The sequence below is a fragment of the Protopterus annectens genome, chromosome 4.part0, assembly GCF_019279795.1.
Source record: "Protopterus annectens isolate FY-2018-M chromosome 4.part0, PAN1.0, whole genome shotgun sequence".
Classification (NCBI taxonomy): domain Eukaryota; kingdom Metazoa; phylum Chordata; order Ceratodontiformes; family Protopteridae; genus Protopterus; species Protopterus annectens.
The window spans coordinates 529,826,208-529,844,555 of NC_056733.1; the positions used below are offsets into that span (position 1 = coordinate 529,826,208).

Here is an 18,348-nt window from a genome sequence, read left to right on the forward strand (position 1 = left end):
CTTGTGTTACAAATGTATTAGAACTGTATGTCATGTGTATATCAAACTGATTTGTACAGATGTTTGTGTTGAAAAGGTGTTTGTAAAGTACTTTTGTTTGAAATATATCCACAGTGTACCTTACTGTAGAGAACAGAAATTTATATGCACTGTTGTAACTGTTTAAATGTATATGTTTAAACAGGAAACTGGCAGACAGGAGGTTAACCCCAGTTCAGCAAACTTTAAAAAATAAATGAAATCACTTTATAGGCGCGGCCATAAAGATGCTATCTCACAGGTTTCAGTGCGGCCAGAGACACAATGTCTGTATTAAGAAGCTTTCTGTATTGTCTGTAGGGTGAACTAATTACTACTGTGGAAGTGTAGAGGTATGCAATTGCTTTATGACTTCCAGCATCTGCCAAATGAATGAGCAAAAGCCCTTGTGTGTGTACTGTTACAGGCAAGTGCTATGTCCTGCCAGCTTCCAGCAGTGGGGGTTTGCATTGGAACTAGAGGTCAGATGTCCAGAAGTGATATAATTCTGCAAGCTATCTCAGAAGTAATATTTTAGATAATTTTTTGAGAAGTCTCTTAGTAAGACAGAGCATTCTGTATTCTGTCTTGGGCCTGACAACAAAAAGAACCATTCACCACGTCATCTGCCTTGCTCTATTAAGTACATTATTAGTAAATAGTATAATTCTCGTAGATTCAGTCAGGAATATAGTGAAGCTTAGTTTAGATAGTGATTTTCTTTATTTGCAGTGTTATTTTAAATAGTTCCTGTATTTTGAACTCTGATGTCACTGTGAATATATACTTAGTACTTTCTATTCTATTATCTCTATAGTACTTTCTATTCTATTATTTCTATACTAAAGTATTTTCTTGTTCTTTTATTATTAAATATATTTAAACCTTCCGTTGTGGCTGATCTTTGTAGAGATATTTATGTTTTGAGAGTACTTGCCTATTTATTTGGTGACACTGTGTGGGCCACACCTAAAAACCTTGCTCTTGGTCAAACTACCATTTGTATTAATATTAATTTCACTCAGTATATTGGGTACCCTTGGAAGAGCCTTAAGGTAGCTGGCAGGAGTGTCTGGGGCAGTCATAACTATCTTATAGTCTGGGCAGAAGGGGGCATAGCTAGTAAACCTGTGCCAGCCTTTCCCATGTGTGTGTGTGTGGTCAGCTGGGCAGGGACACGAAGCACTGGTTGGACAGAGAGAGTGTTGGAGGACTTGGGTTGGAACCCTGGCTAAGGACTCAACTCTATAGCTGTGCCAGTAGGGTGTCTTATTGAGGATCTGGAGAAAGAGGGAGAAACCAGCCCCAGACTGTTCTCTGTATGCTCTTGAGGGAGATTACACTTGATGCAGAGAGCTGCATCTGGAAATACTGTGTGTGTGTGTGTGTGTGTGTGTGTGTGTGTGTGTGTGTGTGTGTGTGTGTGTGTGTGTGTGTGTGTGTGTGTGTGTGCATCTGTCTGTCTGTGTGTACACCTGTACCTGTTATCCTTCCAATGAAATGCCAGTGGTGAGGATTGAGGCTCCTTGATTTACTGGCCCATAGCTGGAGGGTCATTACATATTGGTTGGCAGTGATGGGATATCTATATCCCATATTGGTTGGCAGTGGTGGGATATCCACATCACAGAAGTGTTCAGATGTTCTGTGATTTTTTTTTGTCAGCTATTCATGTATAACAGACAACCGTTGAGGAATTTGTGAATTAGATGTTTATTTTGCCAGTCCAGCTGATGTGGAGTTTAACAGCATCAAGAATTTAGCTCACCAAGAGTCATGCTATTTAAACTAAGTGACAACATTTTAGAAGCTATTAATTGACATGCATTTACCCCATCATTGGTTAGCATTAACACCCGCAGTGGGCTTCAGTGAGCAGTATCAACTGCTTGTATTAGTGGTGTAACCCCTTAGGATAGTATTGCCTCCCTCGAAGCAGGCACAGCCATGGGTGCTGTGGTCACCACAGGGGATTCAACCATGGTACCATATGCTATGGGCATTTATTCCTGCACCCCTAAGGAGAGGCAAGCAATGTAGAGTTGATCCTCTCTTCCCTTATGCCAGTAGGTGCCTTCACCACTAATCAAACTGTGGTCTCCTGTGAGATGTAGTTAAGGCTTTATTCCTGTAAGCCAGTGGAGCTGGCTGTGCCTGCATGAATTTTTTTTCTGAATGCTTCATTTGCCTCCTGCATCCCAAAATCATGCCATGGGTGAAATTTCCATCTTTTAAATTTCCTATATATGATTTAATGCATTTTTGTCTGTGTGTATGTGTGTGTGTGTGTGTGTGTGTGTGTGTGTGTGTGTGTGTGTGTGTGTGTGTATATATATATATATATATATATATATATATATATATCTATATATATATATATAGGTTCATAGGTTTATACTAGGCTATCTGCCCTAAGGCATTTATAAGCCTAGCCCCACCCCTTATATGAAAAATACTGTGCCCATTAGTTTGTTGTGCCTCTGTCCAGCAGTGACACAGAGATGATTCCGGATAAACCTACGATCTCCCATCCACAGGTCAAGATTTCTCTTGAACAGAGCCAGCGAGGTGCTCTGCCTCACATGGACCGGGATTTTATTCCACAGCATGAGGAGTCTGAGTGATAAATCTATCCCTCCAGCACGTCCTGTTTATATCCGTGCTAAGGTTTAAGTCGCTTGCTCTAGTGGTTTTGGTGGATTTGGATTTTTTGAGGTGGAGCATGTACATGGCCTTGCATGTCAGGCACATGTCACCTCTGAGCAGACGGTATGCAACTGAATAGAGCTGGAGTTTCTTCAATCTGGCAGCATATGACAGATTTTGGAGTCCCTTTATCCTTTTGGTGAGGAACTTTTGGGGTCTCTCCAATTGCTGCAGATGTCGGGTGAGATACATCCCGATGGGGCATTGTACTCCGATCATTGGTCTGATAAGTGAAGAGTACAGGGAACAATGACCTCACTAGATCTGGATGTGAATCCCTTCATGATCAGGTGGGCAATGTAGAAGGTCTTTCTAACCACTTTAGCAACGTGGTGTGTCAAAAAAGGCCACTGTCAACCTGGGTCCCCAGGGCACTGATAACCTCTTCTTTGCTTAGTGGATTGCCACCTATATGGTAGCTTGGGGTTACCTTGTTTTTCCCGAAGGCACTACTATACATTTTTTGGCGCTTTCAGGCCATGGCTCTGGCACCAGCTATCTGTTTCCATGAGTCCCTTCTGAAGGATATCCGTGTCGATGCACTTTCCACTGTAGGCCCAGTTTGCAGTCGCCTGCAAACTTTGTCAGCCAAAGTCCTCCCATGTTGGCCTGTACTTCTGAAAGTAGATGCCGAACAATAGGGGCCAAGGACCGAGCCCTGTGGGACACCACTTGTGACCGGCTTGGAGTCTGACATAGTGCCAGCAACTCTAACCCTGTGGGTTCTGTCCTTAAGCCAGTTTGCAACCCATCTTGTGACATATGGGTTTACATTTAAGCTGGTAAGTTTTCTACAATACCGAGGGGTATTGTGTCAAGGCCTTTGCAAGGTCAAGGTAGGCTGTATGGACTGCCTTTCCTCATCAATGGCCTTGGTGACTGTTTCAAGAAGTCGACCAAGTTCAAAAGGCATGATCTGCCCTTGACGAAGCCAAACTGGGTCGGGTCCAATGTCTGCAAGTCCCCTATATCTTTGTTTATGAGCTCCATTATGATCCTCTCCATAGCTTTGCAGACTAGACTTGTTAAGCTTATATTACCAGGGTCTGTAGAGGCACCGCCTTTGTGGAGGTGGACCACAGCGCCGAGACCGCCTCCTCCTTGCGTGGAGTGGGGACACAGTTGCCGTCGCACCCTCCCCTCCTTGTATCCTGTGGTAAGGCTGAGATTAAACAGCTGCCTTATGTGCGGTTTAATTCCTCATTTAGCTCGTAGCACACACAGCGGGGACACCATCCGGTCCCATTGATGCTGTGTTTTTAGCTTTAGCAGCTTTCACCTGTGCATTTGAGATGTCTGGGAGGCTACACTGGCTGGGATAGTTATTCCTCTACTCCTGGGATAGTTATCTCCTTAGGGGGAGAGGGGTGAAGTTTGCACTGAACCTGTCTGCCAGTATGTTGGCAATGTCTGTGGGTTCAGTGATTTTTGTATCATTTTGGACTAATTCTGAGCATATCTGGGAGTTTCCACCCAGGTTCCTAACATAGCTGAAAAAGGCCTTATGCTTGTCCTTTGAATCCATGGCAATTTTTCTCTCAAAATTGGCCTTAGTTGATTTTATGATTGTTTTTACTAATAATGATCATTTATGGATTTTGTTCTATCATGTAATAGCTTTCTCCTCTTATTAAAAAGTTTGTTAGTGGCTGGGCACCACCAGACTGGACGATTGCCCTTTGAAAGAGTCTTGGTTTTATTTGGGATTGCCTGATCCATGCAGTCCTGGAGGTGTTCATAGAAGGCATTTGTAAGGGCTTCCACAGCTTGGGTTGTGGTTTCCACTGGCTCAAGGGCCTTGAAGGATACCACACCAGTCTTGAGTAGTGTGAAGTTTGCTTTAGAGAAGTTCTTCACTGTGGTCTTTTTGTTTGGGGTGGGGATGTGGATTTCCAGTGAGATTAGTTTATGATCAGATCTCACCAATGAGGGATATACTTCCGTGTGGAGCATTTGTCCCCATGTTTGTGATAATGAGATCTAGTATATTTTCTCCTCTCGTGGGAACAGTGACTAGCTGTTCCATTGCATTTGAATTTATGAACTCCAGGAACCGTTGGGCTAGAAAGTTAGGGCTTGAGTAATGTTCCCAGTCTATATTCAGGTAGTTGAAGTCACCCAATATGATGGTGTTTGGAGATACATTTATACCCTCCAGTGTCTTCAGGAAGGCTGTGTGGGGTTCCTGAGTTTATATATATATATATATATATATATATATATATATATATATATATATATATATGTATGTATGTATGTGTGTATATTTATCTATCTGTATAGATAAGTAGATATGCAGATATATACATAAATAGATATATATGTGTGTGTGCTCACTCACATCATGAGATGGACTGGTACCCGATCCAGGAATAGTTTCTCTTGCACCCACTGAGAATCAGGATAGGATTAGGCTCCCAGTGAGCTTGAATTGGAGTAAGTGTGTACATCGGCATGTATCTGTTGTAGACATTGTCACTTGAGCTGCCCTTTGTTTTAGGGGTTATTTGAAGCATCACATCTTTAATGCCACCTTCCAGGATAAGGTTACTTTAAGTAAAGCTGCACATGACCTGGTTTAAGGCACCCAAAAAATGAAGTAGTTCTCCAAACCCTCCCCTACTTCCCTCTCTTTAGGGTAGCCCAACTTTTTTTTTTAAAAAGTAAACATTCTGTCTTAGGAAGTGGGGCAGTTGTTGAGATTAAGATGTATTGAGATGCACAGTAGCAAGCTGCACTCAGTGTGACATCTGCATGGCTGTTGTAAAATGTCATGTCCATTTAAAGAGCACCAAAAGTTTGCAATGCGTCTTAATGTGAAGCTTTTTTTCAGGGTCAGGGTTGGGGACTGGTGTGAGAAGAGGCAGTACATGACATACTTGTGTATATGGAGGGGTTCTTTCTTTTTGTTTGTATGATCAAGCCCGGTCAACAAATATTAAATAAATAAATTAATTAATTAATGGCACTGTCAGTAAATGTACAGTATGCTGTCCAGTATAACTTTAACTGCATTTGCGCATCTTAGTTTGAGAGCCATAACAAGGTGAGATGGCCATAACATCTACTGTTGCCTGTTTTAGTATGAGAATGATGGGATCCTGTTATACAGAAACTTTGTTCGTAATCAGGTACTGTGCAAGGGTTTAGGGATTAACTCCTGATAACAAGACGCACACTGTAACACAGAAGGTGCTTTAATTAAAATGCTTTAACACATTTAAGTCTTGCTAAATGGACTGATTTATGTGTGTAGACATGGGCCAAAGCAAGGATACTACACACCCCCAACAAAAAATGTACAAGGTGTTCTCCTACAGTCATGCTGAGAAAGCACTTTAGAATGCAAATCGCTGCCTGTAGTCAGTGGTTTACTGTGTTATCTATATCGAATCTCATTAATGTAGTCAGAATGATCTACATCTCACAAGTCTACATGACAAAATGCAGAAGTGCACAGCGAGCAAAGAAAATGGAGTTCTGATTTCTTTTTAGAGGATGATGCATTCTTTATTTTTTTATTTGTATATATGTTTTGCTGCCAGCTGGTGAAGGAACTGTGCAGCATTGCAGCTGTAACCATGGCAGTTGTTCACACTAATTCACAAGAGTGGGGAAGGCTTAAACTCTGTTTTCTTGTCAGTCTCTCCAAAATTGGCCTAACACTTAACAAAGACATTTTCAGCCATGCCCTCAGCTGCTCAAAGCAAAACTGTGTGTTTTAAACTGTACATTGCAAGAAGGGGAAGACCCTGATTCATCAGACCATGTTGCCACCCCTGGCTATGCCTGTCAAATTTCCCAGAAGGTTATATTTGCTGACATAGCAGTCATAGTCTGACAGTCCTACTAGAAATCAAATGGGACTGTAAATCCTAGAATAAAGTCATACTTGTGGAGGCTGAAATGGTGCTTATCTCAGCTTGAGAGCTGTTACTGTAGACTAATAGGCTGTAATCATGGCCGCGTATGGTCACAGCTTAGAACTGTTAGATTATCCTTCAGGAAAAGCTCCGCACAACGACCAGGCATTCTTTGTTGAACTGCTGTGCCAGGGGAAAAATGGTACTGCAGATGGGCTTTAGAGTTTGTTCCTTATTTGGAGAGGGGAAAAAGAGTTCTGTTCCTGCCTTTTTCTTGTTATTAATGGGGATCTTTCTAACCCTGGAGTTCAGCAGCTTAATCACCTCCTATATGACGAACTCTGGTTGATGACTCTTCATGGCATCTTGCCCATGGTGCATCAGAGGTGGCTCTATCATTGGGACTGTATGTTGGTGTCCTTGGGTCTTAACTGCTGTGTGATTGTAGACCCTGATATTCTTCAGAATCTTTCTTGCCACACCTTAGAAGATTGTCTTTATCAGGGCATTCTTGGCCATGCTTCATTGTAAGCCTTCCTTCCCACAAAGAGGGCCTATGAAGTTATTGCCTTGATGACCTGAATGAGGTTGCAGTAGAAAGCTTGTATTCCTGAACTTGTCCACCTGCTTGTGGTAAATGTGAGCTTGCGGTACATGCACATTGAAGGCTTTCCTAGGAGGATGAACCTTCCAGTGTGGCCTTTCTTCAGTTAAGGCTATCATGTTCTGGATTTTCAATAGTTAGTTACTGCAGAAAGTGTTCAAATGCAGATATAACAGGACATGTGCTCACTGCATCATTTGATCTACAAGGAGGCTTTCTGAAGTGGATGTTTATTATCCAAATGCCATTCTGCCATGGCTCCTCCATCCACTGTCTGTAAATGGATTTTCTTCTAAAGTGAGCAAGTGTACAGTATTATATTTTTATGTTTTACTTCTGTATATTTCAGGTTGTACTGTGCTTTTCAGGTTGTACTTGCCCAGTGCATGGGATTGAGCTTGCATGCACAGAAGTTTGACACTGCTTCCTAGTTTGAGGTGGGGCATCACAACATGCCCCCAAGCACTGGAGTAATGAAAATTCTAAATTGTACAGAGCAAGGCTTTCAGCAGATCAGCTGCTATGATGAGTACATATGCAGTAGCATGTTTTTTTCATGGTGCTAATAACACTGCATTGTTTTTAGGGTAGAGTACATGGAGAAGAGCAAACATTTGCAAGAGCAACTCAATGAGTTGAAGACTGAAATTGAGGCCTTGAAACTGAAGGAACGGGAGACTCCTTTAGACATCATGCATAATGAGAATATGGAGCGAGGGAATAATAAGTACAGCACAATCAAAAAGGTAAGGGCTTACTTCATTTGGGTAGTATTTCCTTTGTAGCTAAGTAGTTAAGGGTGAGTTCAGCTTGTTCCATGAGGTAACAGTATCCTGGCTTGAATAAATGGTTTTCACTGTGATTTGATATGGAAGAAAGAAATCGGCAAAGAACGTGTCATTGACCTGTGTAATGCTAGCACGATAAGTAACCACGGGGCACAGGAGCTAGTCAGAAACTGTGTACAGCCGAAGAAGATTCTGGCTGTATGCATTTAAGGACTCTTCACAGAAAACAGCCCTACAGTGTGAAAAGACTCTGCCCCCTCCAAGGACATATTTTTGGGACACCATGGGCCTGGAAATAAATCAGCTTTCTTCTTCTTTTCCTAGACATTGACCTTTAATTGCAGAAGTTGAGACAGTGCACACAGCTCCTCCCTTAGCCCGCCTCTCAAACTTTTAACAAGCCTGTTCATTGTGTGGTGAAAGAGGACTGAGCAGGTATTTCAGAATTTGACTGAACAGTTAAGTTCAGTGCTAGCATTAAGCTGTTTCAACTCCCTGAACCATCCCTGGTACATACCTCGCCAAAAGTAGCTTGAACAGCACCTGGTTTTTAGTCTTTTGAGCCCTTTGCTTCTGCTCTCTCTCCCCTCTCCCCATGTGGCAGAGGTCTGTGCGTGCTAGTTGCAGGCAACTGTCATCCACCCCTCATACTTCCTTGATTATGGTCAGTCACTTTTGTTTTAGGAATGAACCCCCCCATTCCAAACACATGGCTGTGCGAGAAAACACCATGGGAGCATGGAAAAAAAGAAGGAAGATAAGAAACTCATTAGCAATAAGCACTGTAGTTTTTGTTTGGAGTTCCTTTTTAATTATTAAAGGGTTGCTTGTCTTCTGTGAGTTTTTTTTTTGACATGGTACATTTCCTGACATTGAAAGCCAAGCTATTACTTATCTAGTAGGTATAGGTTGTGTTTCACCCTTTCTAAGGAACAGGTGTGTGCAAAGTGTGAGAAAAATGGTGCCCAATTTTACAATCATCAGCAAAGTTAGTGAGTCTGGTGCAAGTCTTATCAACCTGTGCATCTAAAAAGAAGATCGAAAGAAAAGTGGACAAAGTACGGAGTCCTGATGTACCTATCTGGAAATTTCGAAAGTGAAGAGGTGGAACTGGTACACCTGATGAAGGAGAGGAGCTGTGTTGCAAGGAGGCAAGGAAGCAAAAAAAAAAAAACGAGAGATTTTTTGATGCTGATGCCAAAGTTTTTTTTTTTTTTTTTTTGTTTTTCCTGTAGTAGTGATTGTAGTTTTTGTTTTAGTCCAGACAGGACTTTTATGCGAGTATTATTTATACTGTTGCTGTAATGTAAATGATTTTACTTTATTTTTTGTGAAAGAGGTTGAAGCACCTAAATAAATAGTTTAAAGTTCATTGATTTTGTTACATGCCCTTCATAAGGATGGTGTCAGACCCTTTGCAAAGAATAAGGTGGGATGCCTATATGCTTAACCCCACATTCTTGGTAGCCATTCTTGGTAGCCATAGTCTCATTAGAAAAGTAAACCAGTTTAGTAGAGTTGACTTGGGGGGGCGTACATGTTGCCAGAGCCGGGAAATGTGCATCTAGGAACATCAAAACAGGATGGTTACAAGTTTCCCTTTGTCAACATTTTGGTAGATGGTAGGTCTGCACAGGTCAGGCATTGACTGCATTGTGGACTTGTAGAAGAGGGAGACAGTGCATTTTACTTTTGTCTTCTATACTTGGAAGTCAGGGGCTGTGGGAGCTTGCATCTCCCCATTGGTGGGAAGTGGAAATAAGAAGAAATTGTTTTGCATGCTTTTGTGACCTTGCAAATGCCACTGTTTTGATACTGCGATCTCCCAAGGCTTTAGATACTTTAGCTCAGAGTAATCAAATGCCAAGTAAACAGCTCATTATTAATCATTAATCATAGTACATTGGTATATTGCTTTAATATCTAGAAGCAGAAGCCTGTGTCATCCTGAAAAAGGTCTATAATGATCCTCTGCTTAACTTCGCACAATGCTGATAGCATGCTGCCCTAGGATAGCCTCTGTGGCTGACCAAGTGTGCGGATGGCTGTAAGCTGGGTGCTGTCATTAACTCCCCAAATGATGTTAACATACTTCAAGAGGGTTTCACAGCAACAAATGGCTAGTGCCAAAGTCATGGCCTTAAGTTAAATGCAAAAAAATGTATTATCATACCATTTGGCAAAAACACGACCCCTACTGATTACCACATTAATGGCAACCCCCTAAGCACACAACCTGTGGTGAGAGACCTGGGTACACAAGTTGTCAACAATCTCACATTTGACCATTATGTAGCGGCAGTGGTCAGAAAAGTCTTTTACTTGGTTCACCTCATAAGAAAAGGGATTGCATCCAGAAAAAACAGGTTATTACCTCTCTGTACTCCTCCCTCATTAGGCCAGTAATAGAGTACAATGCCCCGTTTGGTATGTACCTCTTCAAACACCTGTACCAACTGGAAAGGCCACAGAAATACCTCGCAGAGAGAATCCATGGCTTCCAACATCTGTCCTATGTGGACAGTCTCAAATCGCTATCACTCTACTCTGTATCGTACAGATTGCTCAGAGGTGATCTGTGTCTCACCTACAAGGCAGTCTCAGACCCTACTCTACTAGCGATGCTCCATATCCAGAAGTCTAACTCCTTGCGTAGTACCCGATCAAAAGGCTTAAAATCTAATATGTGACATTAACAAAACCTGATGAAGAGACAGGTTTGTCTCCCAAAGGCTGCCCCGTCTCTGAAATAGACTCCCCATATATGTCAAACAAAGTACATCGCTGACCCTCTTCAAGCACAACCTTGATGAGTGGATGGGTAACCACAAATATGTCTCAGGGGTTCCACCTGTGTCCCTCACTGACAAGGGCAGTAGGTGCTGATTGGGGTTAAACTCTTGGCTAGGCTTGTAAGGGCCCCAGAGCCATTAGCCTAGTAATCTCCTATGATCCTATTATCAGATTTGCTAGGTTATATTCTGTAGAATTGAACTCGTAATGGATGTTAGCAACTCATTACATCTGAGTGATGCCTCTAGGTGGATCTGCAGTTAACTTCTACTGATGCCTGTAGTCGTCAGCTATTGCTTGTTTATATTTACATCAATAATCCCAAAACCATGTTCTGTACAAGGTTTTAAAAGATTTCATCTTAAAGCTTACGTAATGGCAAACTCAGCTGCATTAATATTTGACTATTGTCTATTGCAGGTAAATAGATATTAATTGTGTTTATGATATTAATTTAAATATAATTTTCACATTTTTCTAAATATCTCAACAATCAAGTAAGAAGACAGAATTACTTAGACTCGTATGAAAGCTCTCAGCCAGATGAATAAAGTGCTGCTGACAGTATGCGTGTAACTTGAGTGGTTGCTGAGAATATAATAGTAACTGTGTTTACTGTGACTTATAAAATTCGGTTTAAAATCTAGAACCTAAAGAATACTACCAATATAAAAATAGTTTGTGCTGAAGGGTTTGCCATTTATACGTCTTTCATAACCCCAGTGGTTCCAGAGATGTGAACATTTGTTTAAAATGTAAGGACATAACTTGATTCTGTCAAAAGGCTTAGGCTCCGCCCACTGGAAGTTACAGTGCAAACTTCCTGAGCTCCAGTGTAGTGAATGAGTTAAGACCCATGGAGCTAGTGTTCTCAAGTTTACTTAAAGATGATTCTTTTGATCAGGATATGTGACTGGAATAGGAAGGGGTGTCATCCACTAAGTCTGCTGCATTAATAACCTCACTTGTTGGAGTTCTGAAGTTGAAGCTAAATTTAATTGCTGGGGTATGTATAGTATCTTATGGTTAGAAATGTATTGTACTTAGGAGAGCCACTGACAACAGTAAGCTGTAACATTTGAGTTATACGTGCCTGATTGGCATTGATTCACAGGCATAAACTGTTGAAGCAATGTATTTTTCCTTCCCTGTAGCTGTCTGTGCTGGTCTCGCACTGTAATGCATGGTAAAAAGTGTTTACATGACTTGCTTATAAATCCCATATTAGTACATGCTGTCTTTCATCTTTTTTGCTATTTTTGTATGTCACACCTTTTCCTACTTGTGTGAATGAATTTCAGCTGCACAACTCAATTATTTTATGTTTATGGTGTCAAAAATCTACTTTTTATTATTGTTTCTTTCTAGTTCATGTCATTCTAAGCAACAGTGATCAAGTCTGTAAATAAATGCAGTTGTAGTAGACAAATAGACCCAACTAAAACTTTCAGGGATAGTGCATTTTTTCTTTAAGCCTAAGCCTAGATCTGAGGTTGACAAGGTGTGGCATTTGCCAAATATTTAATCTTGCTACTTGGTTAAGGAAACAACTTTGGATTCAGTTTTGACAGAAACAGATGTTTTCAATCTGTTGGGAAGAAACCCATGACACCAGACTAGAGCAGAAAAAAATAAACTTATTCATAAGAGCTAAATCCATTATTCATTTGACCTGATAAAGTTCAGTGTTTCACATGGATTCTGGAACTTCTGTTTCCAGTAATGAGGTCAGCACTTCTTTCACCTCTCATTGACAGGGAATTGAAGTCTGCTGTTTCTGTGCTTGACAGGCCTTTACTGGTGAAGATACCTTCATAGTACAAATCTCAGAGATGATTGTGGTTGTTCTGAGGATAGTTCTAGAGGTTAAGGAACCTGAGACACAGGTTTCCATTGTGGAAGAGACTTTTCCAGCAGCAAAAACTGTACTTTGTTTCCATCCTGCTTTCAGTAAACTAAAACAAATTGGCATATGAGATTGTTTTAGTCTCATTTTCTGACGTGTCAGAATTCATTGTCAAATATTTAACAGCTACATTGATACTTCCATAGGATTTGGCTTTGTACAAAAAAGAAAAGGGGGAAATAGTAATTTTGTTTCCTTGGATGAGGTTTGGGTGTTCTTTTGTACCTTGGAGTTTCTTCTGTCGTTATATAGTTTCTGATAAAAAAACCCAAAAAACTCTCCACTTCAAATTTTGGGTCCCTTCCTTACAAATTAATTTTAGTGACACTCTAAAATAGTAGAAGAAAACTGTAGTTGACTATGTTAATTTTCCTGCTTACGTTCTTCGAAGTCATGAGCTGGTAACATCCTTTATTCCAAACATTCCAAGACTTTTGGGATAATAATTCAAAGTTTCCTAACTCTTCGCCATGACTCATAGATCAATTGATTTGCTATACAGTAAGCAGAACTTTTATCTTTACTGTAATCTGAAACTGGATCTTAGTATTTTGGCATTTCCAACAACTTCTGAGTCCCAGTAAATCTTCAGTATCTCTAGGTACTCTACAATTTTTCCAGTTTCTGGAAAAGTTTGGCAACAGGGTTTATATATAGCTCTACAAAAATGCCTCTGAAGGTTAATATGCTCTCCTATAATTTTACTCAAAAGCAGGAAAATGCAAAGCAAAAAAAAAAGTGTATTCTCACTTACTACAAATAAAAAAAAGAAAACTGCATGTTCACCGACAACCCTTTACTCCTAGTCCACACAAACACAAATTGTAAGAGATGCAACTATATTAAGAACCTTGAATCCATGCTCTCTCACACACACCAGTCAGTGCTTATGACATTGAGCGGTTTACCAGCATGCAAACCTCACCTCCTACTCTACCCAAACCCACATCACACATACCTACATATGCGGAGGTCCTCACCAGAAACATACCTAAACACCAGAGAGTTTTCAAACATAAACACAAGCACACTACACATAATACTTCCTCTGAAGAACATATTACACATAATAGCTGGTGTACCAGTGTCTCACTGGTCAAACCCTTAAGGCAAAACACAAAATCAAACATATTAGTCATAGGAGATTCCATTGTGAGACACACTAATGTCCTCTCGCCAGGCTGGATAAGGAAAAGGTCATGGTCAGCTGTCTGTCAAGTACCAGGATAATGCCATATCACACATGCACTCAAGTAAATCAACATATATTGTTATGACTGTCATAATCCATGTTGGTGTGAACAATTTGAGATGTAGCTCTCTGGACTGTATGAAGAGAGACATGACTGAGCTCTCTGTGCGTCTCGGGCAGGTATGTCCCTAGCCTTAAGCAACATTTTACCTTCACCTAGGATGATGCCTCAGTACAAACAGAAAATGATTGAATTCAATAATTGGCTTAGCTTCTGGTGTCATTCTGAGGGGATCCACACTGTCAGCCTGGGATGACATGATCAACAGATCTCGATGCTTTGCCAGAGATGGTCTTCATCTGTCACCTGTGAGATTTCAGCTACTGGCTAAGGCTCTTACCACCCCCATTTTTTTTAGTCTGTGTCTTGAGGACAAAATTCCCAACATAAAAACTACATCTAAAAACCTCAAGGTTATGCTGCTAAATGCTAGGAGTCTCAACACGAAACTGCACTCACTAGAAGATGTCCTCACCTTGGAAGACACAGACATTTGTGCAGTCACAGAGACCTGGTTCAAGGCTGTGGAGAGCACCTCAGCCATACCAGGTTACACCTCCTTCCACATGTTCAGACCTCAAACTGAAGGTGTGAAAACCAAAAGAGGCAGTGTATCAATATTCATTAAAGATAAATACACCTCCAGATTGGTTAAACAGTATGATTTCCTGGAGACACTTCAGGTGCAATTAACTGTTGGTAGGACACCTATTCAAGTCATTGCCATCTACAGGAGCCCCTCCATGAATCAGGACACCCACTCTGCCTATTTGGATCTACTTGAGTCTATCAAGATACATCCAAACGCCATGGTTTTTGGAGACTTTAACTACCCATCCATTGACTGGGCAGATTGCACGTGCTCAAACTCACTTGCCCAAAGGTTCCCCAACTTTAACTCCAGTGCCCTGGACCAGCTGGTTGACCACAAGGGGTGCCAACATCCTGGATCTTGTGCTTACCAATATGGCAGACCACTGTAGCACCCCTACTGTGAGATCCTCCCTGGTGAGATCTGACCACAAATTGGTCTCATTCAAAGTAACTATCACACCTGACCCCCCCTCACTAGCAGCAACTAAACTAAAAAGCTTCTCCAAAGCATATTATAACCTCTTATGTGATGGTATTAATAGCTTCACTGCGCTTCCTCCCTCAGATGGAACTGGCAACTATGCCGAGCTCTATACTAATGCTTTATATGAGCACCTGTATACCTGCATTGACTTGGCTGTACCTGATAGGAACAAAACAAGCTCAGAAAAGAGCAAACCTGCCTTGTGGACAACTGCCATTAACAGGCTTTACAATCACAGGAGGAATTGCTTTCTAAGAGTAAGAGGGACTGAGCCCTCCTAATTTGGAAACACTCCCTTCTCAGCTTAAACAAGGAAATAAGACTTCTTGTTAAGTCCTTCAAAGCAAACTATAAGTCAAAATTAGCTTCCTCAACAAGGGATAACCACAAAGCATTCTATAGTTATATCTATAACCTAAAAGGAAAGGCCCAGATTTGTGCCGAAATGGTAGTTAGTGATACCACATATACTGAGCCTGTTGACATAGCTAACTGTTGGCTGACAGGTTCTGTGAAAACTTCACTCCCCTGTCCCCGCCACATGTAGCCCCTGACATCCCTACCACCTGTCCCCTACCTTGTATCTCTAAAAGGTCATAAATGCCCTAAGGCCAAAAACACAGCATCTGTGGGACCTGATAACATCCCAGGCTGCATCCTACATGGGCTCCAACATGAATTAGCAACACCATTGGATACCTTTTTCAATCATAGTCTAAGCACCAGCTTCTTAGCAGCTGAATGGAAAACAGCCACCTTTATTCCCTTGCACAAAGGTGGTGCTTTCACTGACCCCAGGAACTATAGACCTGTTAGCCTGACTAGCCTTATCTGCAAGTCCATGGAGCGAATCATCTTGGACCTTGTCAACAAAGATATAGGTAATCTCCAAACACATGACCCTATTCAGTTTGTATTTGTCAAATGGAGATTATGCCTGTTAAACCTGGTGGAATTCTTTGAGACAGTCATCAAGACCCTGGACGAAGGGAAATCTGTACATACAGCCTACCTGGACTTAGCTAAGGCATTTGACACTATCCCCCACTCGGGCATCATTGACAAACTCACCCAACTAGACATCAACCCTTGTATCATTAGATGGGTCACTAACTGACTCACTGACAGAACTCATATAGTCAAAATAGGGTAATCCACCTCCAACAGACCTGTAACCAGTTGTGTTCCACAAGGATCAGTCCTGGAGCTCCACTTTTCAAAGTCTATTTCTCCGAAGTACAAGCAAAAACTAAAGGTTTGTGGCTGACAAAGTTTGCTGATGACTACAAACTGGGAGTGGTCATGGAATCTCCAAATGATGTTAACATCCTACACAAACAAATGACTGGTGCCAAAGTCATGGCTTTAAACTCGGTGGAAAAAATTGTATTATCATTCTTTTCAGTAAAAGCGATGTTCCTGGTAACTACCACATCAATATTAACACCTTAAGTACGCACTCAGTGGTGAGACCCCTGGGCACACAAGTTGACAGCAACCTTACCTTTGACCATCATGTCTCCACAGCGGTAAGAAGGGCATTCTGTATTGCTCTTCTCATAGGTAAGGGTAGTCTTCCTCATCAGGCCAATAATTGAATACAGTGCCCTTTTTGGTATGTACCTTTCCAAGCACCTGCAGTAATTTGAAAAACCACAAAGGTTCCTCACAAGGAAAATTGTCTGAAATCACTGTTGCTTTATTCTGTTTTATACAGACTACTCAGAGTTGATCTGTGCCTTGCATGCAAGGCAATCTCTGCTTTTTTGGAAATGCATATCCATAAGTCAAATGGTACATGGGGTTACTCATTCTAAAGACCTTAACCTGGTATGTAACATTAATAAAACCTGTTGAAGGGAACAATTTGTCTCTGAGGTTATCACACCTTTGGAACAGACTCCCACTTCATGTCAAACAGAGCACCTCTTTGGCCCTCTTCAAACACAATCTGGATGATTGGATGGGTGACCATAAATTCAACCCGGGGGTTCCACCTGTGTCCCTCTTCGACAGGGGCAGTAAGTGCTGACCGTGCAAATAAGGGGAAGAATTTGGCTATGCTTGTAAGGGCCCTAGGACCATTAGCCTAGTAACTTCCTATGATTGCTACATGCTTTTCATCTTTCAGTTTAGTAGCAGAGGAACATCAAATTTCACTGATACATGGCAGTGGAAGTGCCTGAAGCAGAGATTGTACCCTAAGTTCAGCTAGACCATGTCTGTATGATGCATTATATAGCCCCTTCCACTGTAGTCAAGAAATTCCATGCAGTGCACATGACTTCATATGGTTGACCCTAGATTCCTGCTTTGCTACCTACTTGATGGATAGAAGATCAATGATGGTAGATTTCTGTAGACATTGCTGGTAGCTCAGCGGTATGGTAGAGGGTGCAACCTCAAGAAAATATGTGAACAGCAGAGGTGATGGAAATCCTGGGTCCTACTGGCTCACAAGCAACAACACAGTTTCAGGCATTCTTCTGTGCATAGTAACAATGCACAACATCAGTGTAACAATGAAGGCATTGGCTCAAAGTGGAGGTAAGCAGTTTTTCAAAAGTTACAGATCCAGTTCCCAGACAGACCAGACAGTTTCCCAGATCATTTTCCGCATGCTGCCAGCTGGCTCACACTGCAGGCTCGTTCCTGCCTTCTCTGTGACCTTGCTGGTTCAGAGGCATGTCATTCTAACAACAAAAAAAGTTAAGCTTAACTCAAATCAGCAACACATTTCTCAAACCATGCAGTCTTCAGAGCTGCACATTGTTGGCTTTTTAAAGTGAAAAAGACAGCCCCTGCGAGTATGGAAGCTGCATGGCTTCAAAAACCAAATAGCAATACGAAAAACAGGGAAGCCAGCAGACTGTAGCATCCAATATTTATTGAATAGTCTAGCTAAGTAGCATAGAAACCAAATAAATTTCTGTGTCCTTCTAGTCCCATGTTGCAGTATTCTTAGTGTGGGATTCTCCACCTCAGGTGACCCAAACGTCGGCTCCTATACAAAAGCTTAAGCCTGGTTGCTGTTGGTGTGTGGGACGTCACACGCAGGGCCATAAACCAGGAGCCTTAAATGTGATGTCTGCATGCACAGACCTCAGAACTTTTCTGCTGCAGTCAAACGTCAGATTGATCGCATCACTCCTCTACTTATCAAGACATCTAAAGCTAAGTACCCTGTTGGGGAATTCTTTCAATTACATTTGATTGAGCTTGGTTTGCTTGTTCCTTTCTAGTCTATGTCTGCTAAGAAGGGTAAATGCAGATGCAGACATCAAATTCCGCATAGACACACATGACCTTGCGTTTTTTGTCTAGGCCAGGAACAAGACC

At 41.5% G+C, this 18,348-nt stretch overlaps 1 protein-coding gene across 2 annotated transcripts in view; it reads left to right on the forward strand.

Annotated features, from left to right (window-relative positions):
- NF2 (neurofibromin 2) overlaps positions 1 to 18,348 on the forward strand; it is a 1,458,300-nt gene that overhangs the window by 1,119,320 nt on the left and 320,632 nt on the right. For both annotated transcript variants that reach the window (XM_044068458.1, XM_044068457.1), the window contains exon 15: positions 7,778 to 7,937. In XM_044068458.1, the coding sequence (XP_043924393.1) occupies positions 7,778 to 7,937 (160 nt within the window). The remainder of the gene's footprint in view (positions 1 to 7,777; positions 7,938 to 18,348) is intronic.